Source organism: Agelaius tricolor, unplaced genomic scaffold (genome assembly GCF_023055355.1).
Source record: "Agelaius tricolor isolate 1412-34295 unplaced genomic scaffold, bAgeTri1.0.p SCAF_1, whole genome shotgun sequence".
NCBI classification, from domain to species: Eukaryota; Metazoa; Chordata; class Aves; order Passeriformes; family Icteridae; genus Agelaius; species Agelaius tricolor.
In genome coordinates, this window is record NW_027269261.1 from 66918914 (window position 1) to 66931723 (window position 12810).

At 38.1% G+C, this 12810-nt stretch overlaps 1 protein-coding gene across 1 annotated transcript; it reads left to right on the top strand.

Moving 5' to 3' along the window:
* Window positions 1-210: 210 nt before the first annotated feature.
* On the top strand, window positions 211-11526 carry GPRC6A (G protein-coupled receptor class C group 6 member A). Its single transcript, XM_071429417.1, has 6 exons — window positions 211-404; window positions 2018-2321; window positions 4162-4989; window positions 7363-7575; window positions 8953-9076; window positions 10406-11526. Exons 1-6 carry the CDS (start codon window positions 211-213, stop codon window positions 11524-11526), a joined length of 2784 nt encoding a protein of 927 aa, XP_071285518.1.
* Window positions 11527-12810: the final 1284 nt, after the last annotated feature.

Here is a 12810-nt window from a genome sequence, read left to right on the forward strand (position 1 = left end):
CTCCACTCTCACACCACTGCACCCTCACATTTTATTTGACGGCACTGCTTTAGTACCTTCAATAAAAAAGCCTTGTCCAGTGAGACAAATACAAGCACCTTATGAGGTGTGACCAGCTTTTGAGTGCAGCCTTTGTGCTTTGCTGCTCTTTACAGATGACACAAGGGCCCTTGCTGGCACTGCAGACCGATTGATTCAAAGCTGGGACACATGGCATTTGTTATCTTTTTGATCCCCTGCTTCGTGGTCGGCACCGACATCGCTTTCTCCTGCCAGAATGCTGAGGACTTTGTGGGTGCCAGTTCTCCAGGGGACATCATTATTGGAGGCTTGTTTGCAGTTCACAGTGAAATGCTGCATCCAGAAGAAGATCCCATCAAGCCAGTAATTCAGAATTGTGCTGGGTGAGTAATACTGGAAATTAAAAATACAGCAAAGAAGAGAGCACTGACACTGGACATGTAACTCTTATGTTAAGGTCAACAAATTCTGGTTCTTTTGCTTTGCTTAGAATTTAAAAATTCCTTGGACATCACATAAATTTCATGTAAATTAATACAGGATGACAAAATATGGCCAAGTTACAATAAAAAATACTGCAGTTTACTGAGGAAGGGAATGAGCATTTTGATCCTATTTCAATCTTCACAGGTAATCAAATAGCCTTGGATGTTTGTATTATCATCTGATTTCCATGTATATATATTCCATATAGCTAGTTTGCTATAGGTCTGACAGACTCAGCTGGGCATCTATTAATTAGTTTTTATGAAGCTGAACCTACATGATCTGGACACAGGCAGACTATTCCATTTTTCCCAAGCCCATAGGAAAGTCTGCCTCCCATCTCTTGGGCAGCTCAGTTATAATCTATTATAGTACCTTGCTGGTGAGACTGTAGTTATTTTTTAAATTACCATAATTATTACACTTATAGTATAATTGTGGCTTTATATTATATGGTAGCCTACATATAAACACCTTGTCATGCATGCATTCTTTGCATCAGAATATTTATTCTGTTGCCTCCAAATCCTACTGTGCTTGAAACGTCCATTTTTCTGGAATATATAAAAAGGAAACCTGGTGAAGAATTTTATTTTAAGTACAAAATAAATATTTCCTAAGACCAGGAATTCCAAACATGCATTTTTTAAAATTAAAATATAGGTGCAAATCCACAAATTTTATTTGAATTTTACAAATTTTACAATTCCCACATCTGAATCTAATAATTAGCTAGGCATGCAGGTATCCATCTGGATTTATGTCAAAATGTTGAGTAAGTTGATAATTCTGTCTGTCTTCCATTATTTTTCTATGGAGACATAAATTATCTCCAGTCCATCTGAAATTAAATTTAGATCACAAGATTTGTAATCTTTAGAGAAATTTGCCTGAGAGGAGAGTTTGTCATATTGTAGACATTTTGTGCTATCTCAGTTTTGATTAATCACCTATTATAACATCCACTGGAGATCAGGGGAAATATCTGGGCTAACTTCATCAGGTCTGAAGAGTATGTTAGAAACATCAATGCAACCACTGCAGACCTTGACCTCTGAAATATTTTCTTCTATTCTGAAATATTTAGTACTTCCTTTTCTTTTCTTCATGCCTTTGGTGAAAATAAATACATTTTTAAAAAACTTAGTGGGCAGGTATAGTAAACTAGAATATCTTCGCTGACTTTGACAGATGCTTCCTGAAGATATCACTTGCAAATTTTCATATATCATGAAAGTTAAACTTTTAGTACCTTTTTCTTTTCCAGAAAAACACTTTTATTCGAGTATATTTTCAGCTTTGTGTTTATTTTACTTATTCTCCTGTTAAATGAGAAAAAATGGTTTTTAATCTTTTGTGCACTAAACCCAAGCAAAACACACAAAACTTACTACCCATCAGTTCTTTTCAGCAGTTGTAAAATTCTAAGGGATATGCTCAAAACAGACTTTGCTTCACCCTTGCTTCCAACAAAGTTTTTCTAAAAACACCACCTATATTTCTCTGACAGCTTTGAAATTCAAGTTTTTCTTCAAACACTTGCAATGATACACGCTATTGAAACCATCAACAACTCGACGCTGTTGTCTGGAGTTACCCTGGGCTATGAAATCTACGACACGTGTGCAGAAGTTACAAAAGCCATGGCGTCTGCCCTGAGATTTCTGTCTAAATTCAATTCTTCTGAGGATGCCGTGGAGTTCAAGTGCAACTACTCAGACTACATCCCAAGAGTCAAGGCAGTCATTGGAGCCAGCTACTCAGAGGTGTCGATGGCAGTGTCAAGGCTGTTGGCTTTGCAATTGATCCCACAGGTAGGTTTGAGGCAACTATTTTATTTTGGACAGAGGGTCAGATTTACCATGCCAAGAATTAAGGCTCTAATCACAGGACTTGCAAAAGCCACATATTTACTGCAGGGCAGGATTTGGTTTATCCTAAGGACATCAGGACGGGTGGGCTTCAGCTCCAAGTGGAGGTCTTGATTCACTTACCCCAACAAAGGCAGTAAGGGATATTTTATATACCCAAGGCACATTTATCCAAGTGTTTTTCCAGGCTCATGCTGGGCTCTTGTCAGTCTGGCAGTGCCTTTGGTCAGTCCTGGTTTCTCCAATGTACCTTGGATGATACTCAAGGACGTTGTTCAGGCAGCACAGTTACAGCTGACATGAACACTTTGCCTGGTGGTGAATATGATAATACTCAATCTCAAGCTGAAAAAAAAAAAAAAAAAAGAGACCAGATCAGATCTGATCTGTCCAGAAATTCAGGAATTCTCTCCAGCCCAAGAGAAATTAAATTTGAAATCAGTAAAAATTATGGACAGGGAAGTGAGGAAGATTGCTCTAAAACAAAGATTTTCTCCTAGTACTCTTCAAACAATTGTAGAAGTGAAAGAGTACAACAGTTTAGATCCACACTAGTCCTTCCCAAAACATTCTTTTCTATTTCTGACCTCTCTAGGACTAGTAGAGTCCCACATTTGTGCTTAGGCTGTGCTAACCTTTTTACTGTCACCTTTGTAAAAAAATTGGGGTCAAGGTCAGGATTAAGAAGGAAGAAACAGATCCACTTCCACACCATCCTGTCTTGCACTTTGGTTTTGTCAATAGATATAAATTAACCAAATAAGTGGAAAAGACATAAAATCTGAACTAAAGATAACTTCTAACTGAATCTTCTCCTCTGCAACGGTAGGAAGTAATTCTGACCTCCAACGCCACCACAGGAACTGTAGTGAGTATGAAAACTAAAGTGCCACACTTGAACATAATCAAAAGGCAAGTGACTAAAAAAATCTGCAGTAGAGCGTAGATGGAAAATGGGAATCCACAGATTTTTCTTATCAATAGCATCTGTAGTGTTCTGACACATAAGATTTTGGTATCCCCTCCAGACAGGTGACTCTTGTTTTGGAAAGCTTAAATTTACTTTTTAAGAACTGTCAAGAAATATAGGGGAAAAAAAAGTTCCAACAAAAAAATAAGAAAGGATTAAAACTGGAGAGATTTAAATAGCAATGTTCTTTTTTTGTTTTTCCAGCTACATTCACAAGAAAAAGATAATAAATCTTTTGCATGAAAAAATTATAACGTTTTGTATTATTGGTTACTGTTTGTTTGTCTGTGAGGTTCTTCCAACCTATTTAATGATCCTTTTGAAATATAATAGTTAAATATTGGGGAGAAAATATGTGTGTGTGTGTGTGTGTGTGTGTGTGTGTATACCATACTAAAGCACTCAGTGATAGGAAAATACTACAAAATATAAGAGTACTAGCAATTTGAAAAGAAACTCAAAAAATAGCCAATATTTAAAATATTGTTTTGAAGAGCATATTGATGGTATCTGAACAGAGTAAAACAAAATCTTTATATCATCATTACTGTCATATCTATTTTGAAAGATTTTGCTCTCAGCCTTCACTGAATTATGTGGAAGGGAAAAAGTGTAACTAGTGCTGGGCACAAGTCTGCATCCTAAGAGCAGGGAGAGAGAACCTGCCCCCTTTAGCTGCAGCTTGTAGATGCTCATTCACAGGAGGAGGGAGCCTGGGTCAGGTGGGAAGAAAGAGCAATCATGGCAACTTTGGAACTCTTGGCATCCTTTGGAGGAGAACATATCTGTAACTAAATTGTTCACTCTTCCTAGGTCAGTCCTGCATCATCAGCTGAAATCCTCAGTGACAAAATCAGGTTTCCTTCTTTCTTCAGGACTATCCCCAGTGATTTTCACCAGACAAGAGCAATGACTCACTTGATCTGTGAATCTGGGTGGAACTGGATTGGAGTAATAGCCACTGATGATGACAATGGGCGGTTCGCTCTGGAGAGCTTTGGGGTCCAGGCCATGGCAAACAACGTTTGCATAGCTTTTAAAGAGATGCTGCCAGCCTATCTCTCTGACAGCACCTTTCACACCAAAGTTGATCAAGCAATTGAGAAGATTGTCAAGGAAAAAAGAGTAAATGTTATTGTTGTCTTTATGAGACAGTTTCATGTGCTCAAACTATTCAAGAAGGCAATTGAGAGGAACGTTAATAAAATCTGGATTGCAAGTGATAACTGGTCAGCTGCAGTCAAGATCAGTACAATTCCCAATATCAGACAGCTGGGAACCGTTGTGGGATTTGGATTTAAAAATGGAGACATCTCCTCATTCCAAGAGTTTTTGAGAAACCTTCATAAAAAGCCCACTGAAAACAACAAGTTTTTACGTGAATATATGATGCTTTTGTCAGTCTGTGCACACCTGGAATTTCATGACTTTCAAACATGCATTGCAAACCAGTCCCAGGATAATCTATTGGAAAATGATGGGAGTAAGCCTCAGATCTGGAGAGATGATTTTTTGAATGCTAATGTTGAACCAGGATTTATCCATAGTACTATGCTTGCAGTCTATGCTATAGCTCATGCCATTAAAGGGCAATGCAAAGACAGAGACTGCAAGGATCCATCTGCCTTCACTCCCTGGGAGGTATGATGCTAATTCTTACAGGTCTCATTCTCTCTGCCTAGGTTTCATTGCATTTTTGCCACTATATTCCTGGAGATAAAAACTTGGTCCTTTTACCAAATTACTTCTTATCAGCTATTTGACTATAGTGGTTGGTCCCATTGCTACAAACCACCGTGATACATATCGTGAGTGCTCTTGAGTGATGGGGATACTGCAGGATAGGAGCATCCACCAAAGAGTTACAATTTTCCTCTCTCCTTTCTCTCACCACTGTATCTGTTTTGTCTTAATTCAAGTATTATCCTCCATAATGAGCCTCTACCTGAAACTGAAAATGCAATACATTGTACCTCTATCTGATCTTGACTTATATATAAAGACATAATCTTTAAGAGGGGTGAGGTATTTGTTATCACACTACTGGGTGGGAAAAGAAGAGGAAAAATCAGACAAGTAAACCTGACCTGACCTTTTACCCAAGAACCTGCTCAGGACTATTCACTTTTACACACTTTTACTCAGAAGATTAAACAAATATTCACTTAAAAGTCAAACAACCTCTGAAGCACTCTGATTTGCCCTGACCTCTTACCCTAGGTCAGGATAGGTCAAACCAAGATATGGGATTTGAAATAAAAACCAACTAACTAATAACCCAGTAACAATCAGACTAATTACACGAATTAGTAAACACTAATAGGACAAATTCAAGGCTGTTTAGCAGGAATGCAGCTTTATGGAGCTACATTTACACCATAAATGGACTAAAAGCCAAGCCATTCAAATTAACTCCTTTTAAGTTGTTAAGCACTCATGAAGAGAACTGAGAGATAATTATTTCCCCTATGATGTTTTCATAACATGTTTCTTCTACATGAAAATTCAACCCTCTAGGAAAGAAGACATATATGTACAGAAAACTCTTAGGATCTAAATAATCCATATCATACATCTCCAAATACAGAGAAACAATAAAATGATTGTTATTACAGACTTTGCAAAAAATACTAAAAACCAGTTGCACCAAGAGGTTGCTAAATATTAGCCCCTTCTGTCTGAAGCTCAAGATATATTCAAAAAGCTCTGGTGTTCTATTGTTAGACAAATTGAAAAAGTGGAGAACAGAAAAATTAAATTACTAATCTGAGCATATAGAATGAAAAAACCCTACTCAGTTCCAGAAAACTATGCAGCATCCAAATAAAATGCACCAATCAAATTGATTAGAAACACACGGGTTCTTCATAAGTTATTATAAAGATTTATGTATTATAAATATATTTTAATATATAAATAAATATATATTATATATATTATATATTTATATATTTATATATTATTATAAAATTTATATTATAAATTATAAATGCCCAATAAAATTACATTATACATGACAAGATGGCATATTATATACACTAGATGAGTATGTGTTACTAGATGTATTACATACATTTGACAAAGCCTATTGAGGTAGTATACATGTCAGCATATTTGTTAAATGCTATGAATATCACAAATGGACCCATGTAACAGCACGATTTTCAAATGCAGTTGAACTCAGTTTCACCAAACATTAAATTTTTTTCTTGTCAGTTAATTACTGTTGCCAAAAAAATGACTAGGCCTTCAAAATAATAAAGCTTTTGCTTCAGTTAAGAGCCATGGCAGCTAATGGGAGTACTTCAATGATCTCCCCATGAGCTAGGAGTGGAGATATATAGTGTGCCTTAACCTGTCCTTCTCTAGACTCACACAGACCTGTTTCAGCTGTCTGTTTGTGATGAGGGAGGCAGAAGTTTTTCCCCTCTTGAACAGAATGGATTGCAATATGAAGCTGGACAGTTGCCTTGACAAAGCATATATATTGTTCATTGATTATTAACAGTTCTGAGTCTCACCTTGCCATACAAAATTTCAGTCTGAGTCACTGAAAGTATCTAGCTGGGAACAGTGCTAGATACTCCCAGTCATGCTGGGAGAATTTACTCTGGAAGCAAATGTTGCCCAGATTGACTCTGCTGACAGTAAAGTAACAACAGGAGCACTGCTCACCACTGGTCTTTACAAGAAGGGGAGGGCCAAAAGATTCTTAGTTTATGCAAGCAAAAATATTTGTTCTGAATATTACACAAAAATTTTCAAGGCTGGAAAAAAATACTATGATTATGATTTTATGAAATTATGATTCTTTTTAGTGATAGATTTTTATGGCCAGCATGATTGTCTGTATAATATAACTCCATAAAAAAAATGAATTCAAATTTTAATATTTTCCTTTGTCGTAAAAGCATTTCTTTTTAACTTGATATTATCATACGTGTGCTAAACTACTCAGGTTGTCACACTGACATGATACTGGTGTATGTTATCATTCCTTAAACTTATGTGCAGCTCCTTGAAGAACTTAAAAGAGTTGTAGTCATTGATGGTGATAAGGAAGTCAAATTTGACTCCAATGGCGATATGAGCACCAGTTATGATGTCCTCCTTTGGAAAGAAATTGATGGCCACATGGAAATCACCACTATGGCAGAATACAATGCAGAGAAAGGTGGCTTTATCTTTGAGGATGAAGAGAAAAAAAAAGATTTTCTGGCTTTAAAGGTAACTTTTAATTTGTTGACATAACGTGTGAAATTTATTTTAAGACAGTTTTTTTCTCCCTGCAGCACTTGCTACTGAACATGTGCCAGCTAGAAATCTCTTGTGTGATTTAATGTTTTTGTCTTAGAGCAAAGAAACCTTTCTGAGTTTATTCAACCCCTTTCATGCACCCTGAGATGCATGTTAGCCTATGAGCAGGCTCAGTGATACAAAACCTATTTATTTATTTCTCCTAGAATGTTAGGTCTGTCCTAAGGACGATATTACAGAATCTTACAAAGAGATTTTAAAATAAAAAATGATGTTATATAAAAAAGCTCTCACTTACATACCACATCTTTTTTTTAAACATGAAGATTCAGATGTGTTGATTTCATTGTTTAAAAAAAAAAAGTTTTGTTGTTTATTAGAGCTGGGGTCAGTAACATGAGTAGGTGTTGCCACCTGGAGCCCCAGCACTGGTGTAGACAGGACTAGCGGGTGGCCCTGGCCAGTTCCAGCTGGACAATCTGTCCTCTGTGCATGGGTGGATGTCTGAGTTCATGGCACAGCTCTGTGCTGCAAGGCATTCCCCACTAATGGGACAGGGAGAGGCTGCTAACTAGGTGAGCTGGATTCTGGTCTCCACATGTGAACTTAGCTGAGTAGAGAAGGAAACCTCAAACCTTGTCCCTCTTTGTGGTGCAAGGAATGTCTCCACCTCCTTGTAAAACGTCATCTTAGAAGGAGATGAGATTGCAGTGTGCCTCAGGACAGATAATTTGACCAAAAAAAATGTCTTTGGAAGGAGGACATGAAGGGAGACCTCAAGAGAAGGCCCTGATCACAGACCCAGGAGTGGAGCTTCATGACTCAGGGACAAACTGGCGAGGGTCAGGAGTGTCAGAGCTGCAGTACAGAGCACCCTCCAAAGCATCTCCTTCCAGCCAAGGTGTCCCTTCTGGGCTCTGATCAGCTGAGCAGAATATCAGGATCTCATTTTTGAGGCAGTTCACTCAAATTTCCCTTCAGATGCTTCTGTGCATTCTTTGAAGGCGATCCTCTGTAGCCTAAATGCAAGTTCAAAGCTGAAAGAAAGACTTTGATCTTGATTTTAAAGGTATACACAAATCCAGAAATTAGCATTCAGGGCCCAAAAATAAAATTATCAGGTAAATAATGCCCCATTACTCATTGACTGTGTGGAGAAAATACAACAAACATGGACCCTGCAATGTCTGTTTTTCAACATAATTTTCAGATTTTCAGATTTCATTAAAATATGTATGATAAAAAAAAAAAACCTGCAAAAATCCTGGAGGTTTCTATTAATGTTCCCTTATAATTAGCTGTACCTAAGATGATGATCTCTTTTTTTTTGCCCTCTGCACACTGCAGAAGGTTCAGTCAACATGCTCCCAGCCCTGCAGTCCAGGCCAGGTGAAAAAGGTTACAGAAAGTCCACACACATGCTGCTATGAGTGTATTTACTGCCCAGAAAACCATTACAGCAACCAAACAGGTAAAAAAATAGTATTATCCAAATAAAGGCTTATTTCTACATCAATGCAATTGTTTTGCTTGGATATAATGTGCCTTGAGAACCTTGGGTTAAATTTTTGAATGGGATTTAAATATTTATTTATGATCACTGTCCTGTAAAACTTGGTATAAATGCTTTTTTAAAGGCCAAGTCTAAAGTAATTAGATTGTCCAGCTGACTAGCATTATCCTTTGCTAGGATGGAAATTCTGGCTGATTTATCAGTGAGATTTACTCTCATTAAGTAGAGCCTTTCCTCCCTGTCTTCCCTTAGTACATTCAGTCTAGTCAGGAGCAATTTCTTGACTTTGAGGGTGGTGAGGCACTGGTTGTCCAGAGAAGTTGTTGTGGTTGCCCCATTCTTGGAAGTGTTCAAGGCCAGGTTTGACAGAGCTCTGAGCAACCTGGTGTAGTGAAAGGTGTCCCTGCCCCTGGTGCAGGAATGGGAATAGATGGTCTTTGAAAGTCCTTTCCAACCCAAAAGGTTGGAAGCCTATGAATCTATTAAGTTCAAGGTTATGTAATTTACTTAGCAGCACATTTTGTGTCTTACCACAGAGTACTGTGTAATTTGATAGAATTGTACAGCAATATTTTCTAGTATCAAATCTGATGTATACTTTACCACTGGTTTAAGCAAAATCTTTTAAAGGTGAAAATTAAATATGGAGAAGAGAGATGGAATTAAGAAAATTAAGGTAGCATGTATTTTAATATCCTGAGAGCAGAAGAAAAGTAAATTTTATCTGCTTATTCAAATAATTGTGAAATTTTATCCATATCAGAAAATAGGAATTGCAAAGCAAAAGTACCTTTCAAATCATTATCTAAAGCAATATTTGTTCTTACTGTTCTATTTTAAAAGCTATCTGTAAAGAGAATATTATGGTGTTTTCTTGTTAAAATAGGCAAATGAAAGAAAAGCAATTCAAATTTTTGCAAGAGAATTGATCCCTCTAGAGTCATTGTTCAGTTTTCAATAAAAGTTTCACTGGTCACTTTTCACTGGTCAGTGATGAGCAAGACAGTTTTAGAAGCCTGGTCGTTTTCCCTCCCCGCCCCTGTCTGCAGGCAAGGCAGGGAGCTCCAGGCATTTGTGCTTGGCTCCTTGTGCCTGCGCCACCGCAGCCACCGCAGCCCTGCAGCTCCTCCCCCTGGACAGCGACAGCCGGACTCAGAGCCAGGCAGACCCATCTTTTCCCTTTAGCATCCTTTCCCACGTTGCTCCTGTATCTCAAATCCCTACAATCCGCTTTGCAGTTTATTCACTTTAGGGTTCTAAGATATCTTCCCTTTTTTCTGCTTCCAGATATGGATTACTGCTACCGATGTAACAACAAAACCTACTGGGCTCCCGTCAACAGCAGCACATGCTACAGGAAGACAATCTATTTCCTTGCCTGGACTGACTGGTTTGCTATCTTCCTCCTCCTCCTCTCTGCTTTTGGGGTTGTGTTGGTCTTGTCCATTTGTGTAATATTTACCAAAAACTTGGACACACCAGTAGTAAAGGCGTCTGGTGGTCTGACTGTCTGCTATATTATTCTCTTCAGCCACTTCTTAATTTTTTTAAGCACTGTCTTCTTCATAGATATACCCACAGAATTCAAATGTAAAACTAGGCAAGCACTCTTTGGTATAAGTTTTACACTCTGCATTTCATGCATTTTAATAAAGTCACTAAAAATTTTACTAGCTTTCAGCTTTGATCCCAAGCTTCAAAATTTCCTGAAATGCATGTATAAACCTATTCCCACTGTGGTCACTTGCACTGGAATTCAAGTTATCATTTGCACCTTCTGGCTAATATTTAGGACACCTTTTGTAAATCAAAATTTCTCAATCCCAAGAGCAATAATTCTGGAATGCAATGAGGGATCTATTGTAGCTTTTGGGATTATGTTGGGCTACATCGCTGCCCTAGCATTTATTTGCTTCATATTTGCCTTTAAAGGTAGGAAGTTGCCAGAGAATTACAATGAAGCTAAATTCATCACTTTTGGCATGCTAATTTACTTTATAGCATGGATCGTATTTATCCCTGTCTACGCAACCACATTTGGCAAATACTTGCCAGCAGTGGAAATCATTGTTGTTTTAATATCTAATTATGGAATCCTCTGCTGCACTTTTCTTCCAAAATGCTATATCATCATTTACAAGCAAGAAACAAACACAAAATCTGCCTTTCTCAAAATGGTTTACACTTACTCCTCTAAGAGTGCAGGCAGCGTTGCTGTTAGTCAGGCTTCTCTAGATTCAAAGTCTTCCAGCTTCCGAGCCACTATCACAGACTCATGTAAAACTGAGAATGACTCTGTGAATGGAAACTGCCATTTCCAAGTGCCTGGGCAGTCACTAATAAAAGGAAAAGTTCTTTCTAAAAATGCTGCAAGGACTATGGTCAGGAAGAGAGTCTCCAGCATATGACTGGCCAATGTTAAAGTACCAGAAGTTAAAAAGCCATTTTAGGGAGCCATTTTTCTTTCAGATCTCTTTCCTTTTGCTGTCTGCAAGGAGGGCAGGCCACATTAAACATCTTTTCCTGTACTTAGGCAGTTATCCACTACCAGATCTGAAAGATTTTCCTGACTCCCAGAGTCTATCCCTTGCTACTGCAAACTCGCTGATGTGCAGTCCCCTTCAGCAGCTCCCCTCCTTCCCCATCCAGCCCGCATTGACCTGTGGGAAGCTATTCTGCAACCTCCCTTCCTCAAGTGAGGCAGAAGCAGCACAAAATTATTATTTGTCACAGTCATGTAAGTGGGACCACATGAGTTTCCCCACTTCTTTCACCTCTTTGATGCTTAGTTGTTTAAGGAGTTCTTCTTCTCATCTTGGCCCCATTTTACAGATCAAAGAGAGCCTTGTCCCAGCCTTTGTTTGCCAAGATAAACAAGTCCAGTCCCTTAGTCTCCACTTTTAAGACAGGCTTTCCAGTCTTCTGAACTTCCAAAAGTAACTCTTTTCATCTGGTATAAATGAATCTTTTTATTTCCTCCCCAAAATTGCACTACTTATTCCAGATGAGTACTGTAGTAACATTTAAGTTTTCTTGTGTTTACTTTCATGGTAATGAACTAGAGACAGAGCTATAAAGAAATTAGAGAATTCTGCTGGAGCTCTGTAGTTATACATATGTTCATCTGCCTTTTTTCCCAATACTCAGGAGAGACACATTGATTCACCTCATGCACCTCCTCTGATGCACGAGGAGAGTGAGCCCCAGGTGTCCTTTTATTTGAGAGTGTAAAGTCAATGTGTAATGTCAAAACTTAAAACCACCAATTGATTCCTCTCATTAGCATAAATAATGTAATGACCAGTATCAGCATGAGGGTATCCTGGAAAATTCATGGGGGTTGATATATATTTTAAAAAATGTGATTTTCAATGAGAACATGACAATGCACCGATACACAGAAATAGCACAAGGATGAGACTCATGCTCTGCACTGAATGAGTCTCTGCTCTGTAGCTCCATGAGCACAGTTGTGCTGTGCCTTCTGTATGAGAGGGAAAGGGCACATTCAGAGGAGGAAGAATTTTTCTGTCAGGATAATGGCACTACAGAGCTTTTTCAGACAGAGCTTAAACAGCAGAACTACATTGTCGATACAGGAACAGGAAAATACTTCTCCATATTCATAAAGCCCAGAACACAGAAACTTTGCTACTTAAGTTCTGTGCCATGTTACTATAAAATAATACTAA